This window comes from Brachionichthys hirsutus, chromosome 7 (assembly GCF_040956055.1).
Source record: "Brachionichthys hirsutus isolate HB-005 chromosome 7, CSIRO-AGI_Bhir_v1, whole genome shotgun sequence".
In the NCBI taxonomy this organism is placed as follows: domain Eukaryota; kingdom Metazoa; phylum Chordata; class Actinopteri; order Lophiiformes; family Brachionichthyidae; genus Brachionichthys; species Brachionichthys hirsutus.
Window position 1 is genome coordinate 3,487,686 of NC_090903.1, and position 12,682 is coordinate 3,500,367.

General features: G+C 49.6%; 1 protein-coding gene across 1 annotated transcript; it reads left to right on the forward strand.

Annotated features, from left to right (window-relative positions):
* The first annotated feature begins 658 nt into the window (after window positions 1–658).
* On the forward strand, window positions 659–12,605 carry sgpl1 (sphingosine-1-phosphate lyase 1). Its single transcript, XM_068741274.1, has 14 exons — window positions 659–709; window positions 4,401–4,566; window positions 4,854–4,921; window positions 5,540–5,687; window positions 5,777–5,856; window positions 6,160–6,288; window positions 6,379–6,467; window positions 8,715–8,823; window positions 8,917–9,015; window positions 9,092–9,238; window positions 9,565–9,803; window positions 9,891–10,037; window positions 10,112–10,232; window positions 10,776–12,605. Exons 1-14 carry the CDS (start codon window positions 698–700, stop codon window positions 10,917–10,919), a joined length of 1,698 nt encoding a protein of 565 aa, XP_068597375.1. The 5' UTR covers window positions 659–697; the 3' UTR covers window positions 10,920–12,605.
* Window positions 12,606–12,682: the final 77 nt, after the last annotated feature.

Below are 12,682 nucleotides of genomic sequence, written 5' to 3' on the forward strand. Positions count from 1 at the left end.
ACATTATTGTAGTACTGATGGAATGTTATTCTCTTTATTGTGTCTGGCCATTATATTGAGCTTTATTAAAGGTGACGGAGGTTAATGGAGACCACTCCCACCATTGCTTTTGACTTTTTTTCCATTGGACAAATGATAATGTAATTTATCAGAACAAGAACACTCGTAAAAGGTTTCACCCCACTGGCAACCACTCGACCTGACATGGCACCTTTTTACTTGTTTATCCAAGGATTGGATTAAATTTGGATGACAGTGCTACTTAATTTAAAAAGGGTCACGTGGCCTTGATGAAGGTGTGCGTTCTCCTGAGTGTCCCTATACTGTAGTTGTTTTTACAGAACGTACTAACACGACTGAGAATTGACGAATAGCATTTGAACGCACCATCTGTGATTCACTTCCGCATGCAGTGGGTGTTAAAACCTACGACCTTCTGCTTCTTCAAATGAGCAGATCTACAAAACACAAGCGCTGCGCAGAATACGGGGACTTCCGCCTCACGGGCCCGTCTGTTCAGCGCGAGCTGTGCGCATGCGCAGTTAGAGCACGCCGCCGCTTACTTCCTGTAGCAGCGTTAGCTTGCTGCTGTGTTGTTGGGGTAGTAGCATGTAGATGAGAGGCGAGGACGCGAAGCAGCCTGCCGGAGGAAGCAGACACTAAAAAGGGCTTTTTAGCAACGGTTTGCTGCGACGACATGGCTTACTGGGTAGGTCGCGTTTAACTCTGGCCTGTTTCGCTGCACGTTGTGTGGCACACCACGGGACTTTGTGTCGCTGCGATGTCTTGTTTATCGCCAGTGAGTTGAGCAGTGCGACCGATGCCGCCGCCCGAATCTTTCCCCCATTGGCTCATTTGCTTGAAAATCTGGTTTATCAACTATTATGTATTTAAACATTGAAATATTTAAACATATTTCCAAATTCAACACAAATGATATTGTCTTTACAGTATAAATGGTTACGGTGCCTCAAAATGATTATTGTTTTAATTCTTTCTAATTCTAAGAACACGCATTTGCAAATCAGTTGTCCTAATAAGACCGATGGACTTACGCCGGTGAGTCCAGACCAGTGTTTCTAAAGTACGGACATTCCGGAGGCTGTCCTCAGAAGACATGGATCCAAACTTGTTCCGCTTTAGGCCTGCGGATCAGCGATGAGTCTGGAGGAAGGAATAAGGAAAGCGCTGAAGCTGAAGCTTTTTATTGGTCATTCCAACGGGACAATGATCTGAATCAGACTTTGTCCAGGCTTGGGTTCAGAAGGAGCTCTGGATCCTTCCAGAGTGGCCGTCACAGACTTGAATCGCATGAAGCCTCGATGACGGGACTCGACGAGGGGGTTGCTGGTGACACGAGTGGGATGGGCTAAGATTCTTCAGGGAATCCACCATGTCTGGATATCAGGATCACACGTTGGAGAACGGACTCGTGATATCTGTCACATTCTATTCTGTTCACACAATTACTCTTTTACTTGAACGAGAGTACAAGAGAACGGCGCCGCTTTAATGTCGCTGCATGCTGAGGCTCCATGAAGTTAAACTCTGAGTTCTTTTTGGAGGAGGTCTCTGGTAACCAGGGGTTACAGCTCCCCCATTGTTAGTTGCAACACACACTTAAGTGGGCGGTCCTGTTGAACCTGCAGGAAGTTTTTAAACAGCTTATTGTTCTTAGATTTGCCACCAGGCGGCTGTTGAGATTTCTGTCTTCCCCTACGACTAGAATAATCTTGTTTTGTTGATGTTAGACGGTGAAAAAGTCATCGTCATGTAGTTTGTGAAATTGACCACATGCAAATCGACGTGTGTGTAGCGGGTGACCCGGCGAAGGAGTGTTTTTGTCTCATTTTGCTGGTTGCTTAGCGCTGCTTGATGCATGTTTAAAAGGCCACGCTGCATGCTGACGGACCGAACATCACACTTTTGCACTATCTGAGTTCACTCATTGATCCTGACTCGTGGCCTTTCTATGAGCCCTCCGCGTGACACGATCCCCGGCGATGTTGTCTTCCCTTGTATCCCGGGGGCAGCCGCCACACGCCCAGTACGTTTCCATGAGAACAGGACCGCCCCTGTGAGACAACAAAAGCTGTCCTCGCGGAGCAGTCGAACTCTGCAAGCAGCAAGAGAGCGTGCAGCAACGAGGGGGACAATGGCGGTACGGGGACGGACGCTTGGCGTGAGACAAACGTAGCAACGAATGGTCTGAGAAGTACGGGCGGAGTCGTAAAAAGAAGGATGCTATCGGGAACACAAAGCCTTCCAGAGGCAGAAATATTATGTACATGTACGTGTAAAGTACAATTACTGCATAAAGTGTCTACGTACCGTCCAACCCCCCCCCCCCCCCCCCCCCTACTCCTCCGCACTTCTCACCACCGTTAGCGCCACCATCTGTCTCGAAGTTAATCTCGTAGTAAAAGCACATTTTACATGACAGTAATACTGTACATCATTCATTTATGATATTATTGTTTGTATTTATATAACATTTTAAAACTTTTTTCCCATTATTCGCGTTTTCTTGAGTGTTTTTAGACGGCCGAACGGATGAAATTGTTTTCAGTTATTTTATATGGTAAATATTGATCTGACACGCGAGTGATTTGAGTCCAGGAACGGTTTATACTCGTGCTTCGAGGTATTGCTGTGTATACCGGTATATATGTGGTTGTACAGACACGCACGTATCTGATGTATTTTTGTTGCTTCCTGTTAGCGGCTGCTCTCGTGCGAGCTGGCGATGCCAACAGGCGATCGTTTCTGACTGCGGCGACAGAGCCTGAGACGTTTTCCGACGTTAGGAATCCGATGACTGTCTCGTGACGATACGGTCTACTCGTACGTTCCAGTCCGAGTAGCAGAGGCGGCTCGGGGAGTATTTCGGGTGTTGGTTCGTGAACTTTAAACTCTGCTCTCCATCTGATTACAAGCCTTCTCGCTATCTGTCCGCTCTTGTGTCATAAACCTGCCGCTGAAGAGCGATAATAGAAATATCGAGTTTCAGCACCTCTGAAGCAAGGTTCTTAAGCGTATTGTGAAATTGATGTCGTTGGGGAGATCTCAAGCAACATTTCAGCATTTATTGGCGTTCGGGCTCGATGTCCGCTATCGTTCTGAGATCTGTGAGGCGAACTTCCTGCTTTGTCTGATCTTGACGGATTGCCAAACTTGATTTTCACGCGCCGGCTGGAAAGAGTCGGAGGTTTGTGTGCAGGGAGGGGTCTGCTGATAATCGTCTGCGTAGCTCAGAGTGCTGTCTTCACCTGCAAGACAAAGCACAGGGACAGACCGAGAACCCGCTGGCTTCGGTGTGAGTGGACGCGTCCCGGTGTCTTCTGGTGTGAGTAGTTCAAAGAGACGTGGGACAAGGCTGGCAGTAAAATCTGTATGTAATATTTTAAGTGTGTTTTAGCGTCTAAACTGTGGAAGTATTTCCTGATGCTCGGCTGTTTCATCTTCTCAAAAGTGGGTTGTCGGAGGAACCTTTTTGTTTTCAGCTGTTCAGTGGACGGTGGCATTTACAATGAATGAACACAGTACTCTAACAATAATATGATTCAAAGTATTTCAGGAAATAACATGGAGTACAAGGTCAGGTACATAAGAACTTGGAGGGAAATGAATTATCTTGTTTTGAGGAATTCTTGAAATGGAATGAGTCGAGACGGAAATGAACTCAGTTCTGCATTTTCTTATTACTCTGTTTGTGAATTTCAAGCCATATTAACGTGTCTCTGTGTGTCCGTCTGTCTCTGTGTGTCTGTCTGTCTCTGTGTGACTGTCTGTCTCTGTGTGACTCTGTGTGTCTCCGTCTGTCTCCGTCTGTCTCTGTGTGTCTGCCTCTGTGTGCGTGTGACTGTGTGTCTCTGTGTGACTGTGTGTCTGTCTGTCTGTGTGACTCTGTGTGTCTCTGTCTGTCTCTGTGTGCGTGTCTCTGTCTGCGTGTCTCTGTGTGCATGTCTCTGTGTGTCTCTGTCTGTCTCTGTGTGTCTCTGCGTGTCTCTGTGTGCGTGTCTCTGTGTCTCTGTCTGTCTCTGTCTCTGTCTGTCTCTGTGTGCGTGTCTCTGTCTGTCTCTGTCTCTGTCTGTCTCTGTCTGCGTGTCTCTGTCTGTCTCTGTCTGCGTGTCTCTGTCTGTCTCTGTCTGCGTGTCTCTGTCTGTCTCTGTCTCTGTCTGCGTGTCTCTGTGTGCATGTCTCTGTGTGTCTCTGCGTGTCTCTGTGTGCGTGTCTCTGTCTCTGTGTGTCTCTGTCTGTCTCTGTGTGCGTGTCTGTGTCTGTCTGCGTGTCTCTGTGTGCGTGTCTGTGTCTGTCTCTGTCTGTCTCTGCGTGTCTCTGTTTGCGTGTCTCTGCGTGTCTCTGTGTGCGTGTCTCTGTGTGCGTGTCTCTGCACACAGACGTCCCTGCAGGTTTACATGGAGATGCTCCTGCTGTACCTCGAGGAAGGCCGCCGGCAGGTCAACACCCGCTGCTCTGGCCTGGAGCCGTGGCAAATCATCGGCGCCACCGTCCTCGCCACGCTGGGAGCCGCCTGGATCAAAGGCTTTCTCTTCCAGCAAGAAAGTAATCTTTCTTTCCTTCACACATGGGGAGCGGTGAAATGAAATGAGCTCAACAGTCCCTAAGATTGTAGACCGCCAAGGTTGAACCTCGGCCAAATGAATTTAGAAAGCATCTCAAGATATTGTCTGGACAGGGGAAGTCCACGTTTGGTGGACGGTTCCCTGCGAGTCCACCCCAGAACTCAGAAGTGATGACCTTTGTGGTCCAGCCTTTCACCGCAGCTGCTGACTCGTCTCCCTGACTCGTCTCCCTGACTCGTCTCCCTGACTCGTGTCTCTGACTCACAGGTCTCAGATCCCGATTCAAGAAGCAGTGCTTTCGGCTCGTCAGAAAGATACCCTTTGTCGGGGGGGCAGTAAGTATCTGTGGTGAATGTGTTCCTTTTTTCCTAGCAGACTTTCATGAGTCACTCTGATGACATGCAGGGGATGGATGGGGGGGGGGGGACCTTTGCCACACTTAACGTCCCACACTGGTGATAATCTAAGGCAGGGGTGGGCAAACGTTTTGACTCGCTGGCCACAATAGGTTCTAAAATTTGACAGAGGGCCGGACCAAGAGCAGATGGATGGAGTATTTGTGTGAGCTAATAAAAATGACACATGAAAGCTATTGCATTAAAGGATTTGGCCTTTTACAGGTAGCATTACAGGGATGAGGTCAAATGAATGAGGTTTAATTATAATACAATTTTATTTAATGATATAATTTGGACAAGTTTGGCGGGCCGGATTAAAAAGACCAACGGGCCGCATATGGCCCCCGGGCCTGGGTTTGCCCATGCCTGATCTAAGGTTACGTCCGGTCATTAAGACGCCAACAGGAAGCCTGCCGTCAGAATGCTAACTTGCTAATGTGTCGGCAACGCGGCGCTAAGTTGGCTTTGCCCGCTCGGGACCGACCCGCGTCACGCGGCCGTTGCTCCGGGTGCGTCCAGAGACGGCTGACGTTCCGCGTGTGACCCTTGTGACAGATCCAGAGCCAGCTCAACAAGGCCCTGGACGACATGTCGGCCAGCCTGTGCACCCTGAAGGAGGGGATGAGCTACACCGAGCAGCTGCCCCAGAAAGGCCTGTCTCAGAGCCGCGTGCTGGAGGAGATCAGAGAGTACGAGACTCTCAGTAAGTCATCGGTTCCTCGCCGGTTCGCCAGCCGTAGAAGTGTTTTTTTTCCGAGGTTCAGTGATTCCTAAAGAGGTTTTCTGTTACAGATGAGGTGAAGTGGGAGAAGGGGCGTGTCTCCGGCGCCGTGTACTGGGGCGACAAATCACTGACCAACCTCCTGGTGAAGGTTAGCGGCTTCGTTCACGCCTCTGGACTTTCCCCATTTCTGGCAGTCAAGGTCGGACTGGAATACATTTTGGCGCCGGCGAGATCAAAAGCGTTCCCTATTGAGGTTCCCTCTCTTTGAAAACACACTCCGACATCCTGGATTTGGACTCGTCCGTAGCTTTTTGGCACAGATCAGTGAGCTGATCCAGAAGAATCGGCTTTTACAAGTGACCTTTTATGAAAATGGACACAGTATTACACAATACCCGGTTGTATACTCCCTGCTCCAGTTACTATTTGGCGTTTACGCACCTCTTCCTAGGTGTACGGAGAGTTCGCGTGGAGCAACCCACTTCACCCGGATATCTTTCCCGGTGTGAGAAAGATGGAGGCAGAGGTTGTCAGAATGGCGTGCACGCTCTTCCACGGCGGGCCCAACTCCTGCGGCACAGTAAGTCCTCTGAAGCGTCCGCTCACACGCGTTATCAGCGATGGGTGGAAGTGTCCTCTGTGTCCTCTGTGTCCTCTGCTCTTTCTTTAGGTCACTTCAGGGGGAACCGAGAGCATTCTGATGGCCTGCAAGGCGTACAGAGAGCTGGCGCGCGAGCGTGGCGTCCGATATCCTGAAATGTAAGCGCCTTCTCAGACACGCTTGAGGAGTCCTTTCATCTTTGCTGGTTTGCAGTGTCCCAAGTTCAACGCTGCTTACGAAGCGAATGTGCTAGCGCCCGTGAGAACCTCGGTCTCAGAACGAGGAGCGGTTGGCCACATAGTTTCTGCGCTGCTATCTCCATCTCCGCCTTTATCTTCCTCTAAATCATATGTGTCAAACTCAAGGCCCGGGGGCCAATGTGGCCCGCCACGTCATTTTTTGTGGCCCGCAAGAGCTTTGTGCAGACATTTGTTTTTGTAAAATACTGAAAAGTAAAAGTGAATCAGAGTTCATGTGTATTTGTAACTGATTTTTAATCTGTAAATGGGGTTTTAATGTTAAAATTAAATATTTGTTGCCGACTCCATTCTGGATCCGACCCAGATGATATTCAGTGGTGAGATAGAGACCCCCACCCCCCCCCCCACCCTACATGACCGTGTTAAATTCCTTAAATATCGGTCAATAATCAATGGAGATATTGAAGAACAAATTACAGACAGACGCCGGCGATTACATAACCTCGGCGGATATTTTTACAGCAGTAAGGTATCGATATATTTTTAGAGCTATGCAATTGCATATGTAATATTTATAATTTAATTAAGTATGTAGTAGTAAATACAGTAATTTAGCAGCATGTTAGGGAGTAGTTACATTTTATTTACATTACATTACATTTAGTTACATTTACACGATGTTGCATTTACAACGGGCCCTTTGAGGGAAACCATAATGCTGATGTGGCCCTCGGAGAAAATGAGTTTGACACCCCTGCTCTAAATACCCGGAACTCGCCTCGAGCCGATCGGAACTGAAGCTGGAAGTTTTTTTTTTTCCTTGCCCTCCGTGAGCTGAATGACTGAGAACATTCAGACAAATTGCTAGCTTGAGGCTATCTCGGGTTTATCCTGCTTTTTAGAGGGTGCGCCGGACGTGCCTACACAGGACGGTACGCAACACGGTACTCCGCTGAACCACAGGTTGGCTGGATTATCATCAAGATGGAAATAATCCGGACATACAGATTATTGGATCCATGCTGCAGCGCCTCGACTTGGACTCAAAGAACACAGAAATAACTTCAATCATTTGCTTCCGTTCCGCTTCGGGGGTCACGCCAGTTGCTGGAGCCTATCCGGGGGGCACACCCCGAGTGCGTCGCCAGCCACACAGATAGACGTGTATTCATGGGAGTAACCAATTCAGCTAGACTGTGTGTCTTTGGAGGTGGGAGGAGCCAAAGAACGCACAAACTCCACACAGATGGGATTCGAACCCAGCATCTTCTTGCTGTGAGGCGACAGCACTAACCACGTCGCCACCGTGCTGAAGAGCTGTGCTCATCGATTGGACAGTAAACTTGAGACTCTGGTTCCAGACAGAGAGCGGCCTCTGTTGGTGTACAGTTAAAACACAATAGCTTCTCGTTATCGAGAGGCGCCGCCGCTAACGTGGTTCGGGTTTTTTTCTGCCACTGATCTGTCTGTTAACCGAATTTTCAGTCGATGTTTCCAGAGATTCTGGATTCTGGATCACTTTGACATGTTTCGTTAAAATCGCAGTCAATGGAGCTTCAAAATGTGTTCCTCAATATCTCGGTTGATTATTGACCAATGTTTATGGAATTTGGCACAATCATGTAGGGGGGGGATTTATCTCACAGCCGAAGTTCATCCAGATCGGGTCCGGATTGCAGATATTATCGAGATAAAAAACAAACAAAATGGGGGCTACACTTGCGTTTCGGGCTTTCTGTGCATTTAATATTAGAGACAGAGTTTTCTAACAAGCGTCGTCTTCTAGCTGAGTCGATTCCACATCGGAGCAGCTCGACGGATTATCATCTCCACCAAGAAGGTTCTACTTCTGCCGGATTTAGTAGTGAACAAACGGATGTGTTGTATCTTCAGAAGCTCTGGATCCAGATCCAGAACAAGCCGCCGTTTCTGAAAGTCTGCTTTTTGTGAATGTTTTCATGGCTAGGGAATCTAAAATAAATCTAGAAACGATAAATGCAGGGCCGTTATGTTTGGTGTAAATCACAAGACTGAGATGCTCGGCGGAGGTCTGCGCTCCGAGTGCTTTCCTCGTCGGGCGTTGTTTGTTGTTGTTTGTTGTTACCTTGGGCTGTATTTTGTCTATCATGTCTTCTTTAACGCATCATGAATGACTAAATCGTTTCAGGCGCTAACGGAACGCTTCTGCTCTTCCTCTCGGTTCAGTCTCGCCCCGGTGAGCGTCCACGCCGCCTTCGACAAGGCGGCGCATTACTTTGGCATGAAGCTCGTTCACATTCCTCTGGATGAGAAGACGATGAAAGTCGACGTGAAGGTGAGCGGAGACGGCACGGATGGCGGGGTGGCTGTGAACTGACAGCAGCACTGTTCCCATAATGTCTCTCTCTCTCTCTCTCTCTCTCTCTAGGCGATGAAGCGAGCCATCAGTAAGAACACGGCCATGCTTGTGTGCTCGGCACCCCAGTTCCCTCACGGAATCATGGATCCCGTCGAGGAAGTGTCCGAGGTGAGCGCCTCGGCTAAATGGCTCCTGGGCTAGCGTGGCGGCGGCGCCGCTGACGCGTTCCCGTGGTGTGTTCCAGCTGGCGGCTCGCTACAAGCTCCCGCTGCACGTCGACGCCTGTCTGGGAGGCTTCCTCATCGTCTTCATGGCCAAAGCTGGGTACCCGCTAGCCCCGTTCGACTTCAGGTTAAAAGGCGTCAGCAGCATCTCCGCAGACACCCACAAGGTGAGGGAGCGGCCGGCCGGTCGGAAACAGCGGCATCCGAGCTGCGTCCGATCGTCCATGCGACCTGCCGACAGACGAGGAAACTAAACCAATGGGAAGCCTTCGAACCGCTACGTTCCATGCTATCGTCTCTTCTGTAACAGTAGCCATGCTCTATTATCACATTTCTACGAGCATTAAACTGGAGATTTATGTAGCTCCACCCTCTCTAGGCCACGCCCCTCCACGCAGCTGCGCTGTCCCCCTTTGAGCTCCGATCTTACTCTGATTTGTTAAAGGCGTGTTAATGAGAACTTAACGTTCTGTGTCTGTGCGTTCCTCTCCAGTACGGTTACGCCCCCAAAGGTTCCTCGGTCATCCTCTACAGTGATAAAAAGTACCGCCAGTACCAGTACTTTGTCGCCCCGGACTGGCAGGGGGGGATCTACGCCTCGCCCTCCATCGCAGGCTCGCGGCCGGGTGGAATTATTGCCGCCTGCTGGGCAACCATGATGCACATGGGCGAGAACGGATACATAGATGCCACCAAAAAGGTCATCGGCACGGCGCGCAAAATCAAGACCGAGTAAGACGCTCCGTGCCGAGGTTTCGACGTCTCTGACGCGGCAGAGGAGCGTTTGGACGTTTCATCTCTGTGTGCTTTCGTATCCAGAGTCTGCAAGATAAACGGCGTGTTTGTGTTCGGGAACCCGGAGGTGTCGGTGGTGGCGATCGGCTCCGACGTCTTCGATATCTTCCGTCTGTCCAACGCGCTGTCGTCAAAGGGCTGGAATCTGAACACGCTGCAGTTCCCGTCCAGGTGCGTTGTCCAAAAGGAGAATCTTCCGATTGGCGGTTGGGGGGTGACGCACGCTTCTCGTTTCTCCTCCGCAGCATCCACATTTGTTGCACCGTCCTGCACACGCAGAAGGGCGTCGCCGAGCAGTTCGTCTGTGACGTCAGAGAGCAGGTCGCCATCATCCTGAAGAACCCCAAAGAGAAAACCACCGGGCTGGTGAGCGAGTTCCGCGCGCGCCGTCGTTCGTACCCGTAGCGTTAAGTCATCGAGTGCCAGCCATTTGCCCGCGTCGCTATATGCCCCCGAGTTGCCCCAGTTTTTTCTCATTTTTGCCCGATATTCCAAGCCCCGCGGAATATTCTTTACCGTGACTATGCAAACACTGAACCGACCAAATGAAAGATCAAAGTCTCGTCTTTCACCCGGAAAAAGAAAGTGTGTTCCTCCCATTTTTGGTTCTGGAGTTATTGGCCGTTGAAGAGAGGCAGAGTTCAATGTCAGGGTTGGCAGTTGGCATACAAAGAGTTAATTCTAACACGCCTCCACAACAGTGTTGTCTGCATTAACTCTTTCAATGCCATTTATGTTTGCATGGTCGTAGTAGAAGATATTCTGTGGGGCTTCACAATCAGGGCAAAATGAGCGACGACTGGCCCTCAGCACTCAGCCGGGCTGAGAACGGCTGGAGCTGAAGGAGTTGTTTGTCTTTCTGTCCTTGCTGTGATTTGATGTCTCTTGCGTGTCCTCCCGCTGCCACAGGGGGCGATCTACGGCATGGCCCAGTCCATCCCAGACAGATCCATGGTGACGGAGATCTCCAGAGGCTTCCTGGACTGTCTCTACAGCACCGAGGCGTCCACGTCAAGCAGCGGCCACACGAACAGCAATGGGAAAGCCCACTGAAGGGGGGCGGGGGGGGCAGGGGGGTCACGCTCACTCGACGGTTGCCTTATCGTGCATCCCCTACACTGTATGTAAAAGCACAAGCCGCCCGCCGGCGTCTCAATCGGCCGAGGTGGGAATCGCTTCGGACACGCCTGAGAAATGAATGGTTCACAAATCGACCTTTTCACTTTGATCAGTGCAGTGGAAGTGTGTGTGTGTGTGTGTGTGTGTGTGTGTGTGTTTGTGTGTTTGTGTGTTTGTATCGTACCGGCTTCAGAAATTCATTTCAGTTTTGTATCTTTTTTTGTGATCCGTTGATGCGAACCACAAAGCGATTATTTAATTCTCACGCCGTAACATTTCAGCTCCGACCCGGCTGAAACGCCGACCACGGGAATCTCACTGGGAGCGCTCCGATGATGACGCGGCGCACTCTCTGGCCGGTTCCAGCTGGAGCGTGAAGACGCATGTTGTTGTTTTTTGTTAGCACTGAATCGGACGACTTTAATGGAGATCCGATCGTTGCGTTTGGGTTTGAGCTCGGAGGGAGAATTGTTTTGTCATTGGGAGCTTTCGTCATGTTCACATTTCTTGTCCTTTGATGCTAAATGCAGGATCTTGTAACCCGAGCCGACACTAAATCTTTCTTTAGAGGTAGTTTTGTGGAACCGACGCTTATTTGCTGCTCTGATTGTTGCTCAGAATAAAAATGGAATAAATGGCTTCATGGCCGCCGTTTTGAAGCGATTCGATCTACCTCGGTACCGATTCAATGCAAGCCCCCCCCCCCCCTCCCCCCTCTCATGGTTATCGTCTGTGGCATCCGGACTCTCCGTTGAGATTCACTGTGACGACGGCTTTTTGACGCTCCTTAGCTTTACTTTGGGGGAATCTCAGCCCCGGCTGATTAAGGGTTAATGACCTCTGAGCACCAGAATGACCTTTCCTCTCGCCTGCTTTCTTATTATTCCGTTTTGAAATTGTGTGTTTGCCTGTTTGTGCAATATATGCAACCTTAACCTTTGAATGGACTGAAACCGTGGGGGCTTCACTGCTGCTGTGTAAATGCCGGCCTCGTGAGGTCAACGCGGCCGCCCCCCCCCCCGACCACTGGGTTCTCATCTCGCTCTTGATTTGCAGGCTTTTTGTGTTTTTGCATACTGAGCAGGTTTGAGAGAGAAAATAGACCCGACTTACAGATGGAGGGATTTTTGACAGGGTGAGGAAACTCACGCCGAACACAAGACTTCTCTCATCAACGACTAATCCTATTTAGTTTGGAGAAATACCTGCTAAATGTTTAAGGACCAACACCCCCCCCCCCCTCCATTCTAATGCAACATTGGTTCTCTCGCTCTGAGCCTTAACTCAGTAGAACGAAAGAAAAAACCTAACTGTGTTCCGGTTTGTGTTCTTGCTGATAATCTCGTGTAATTATTAATTATACCATTAGCAATAATGAGCTTTCGCCCTGTGCCTTCTTAGGTTTGAATCCCCCTAACGTCCTCGGGGATCTGGTTTTGAACAGAGGAAAGGCTTAATGTAATCAAACGCATCCTCGCACGGTATCTAGTTTTAATGTAGAAACACGAGGGTCTGGATTCAGACAGTGACCGCTGTTAATGCGGGGGGGGGGCGTCCACAGCCTGACCCAGCAGGGGGGTCTGCGTTGTTGTTTCTGTCAATAAAATATATTCAGTCGGGCTTCTCTGGTCTTTTTTTTCCCCCATGAAAAACAGTTTGACCAAATGTAAACATGCATAAATAAATCTACATGAACA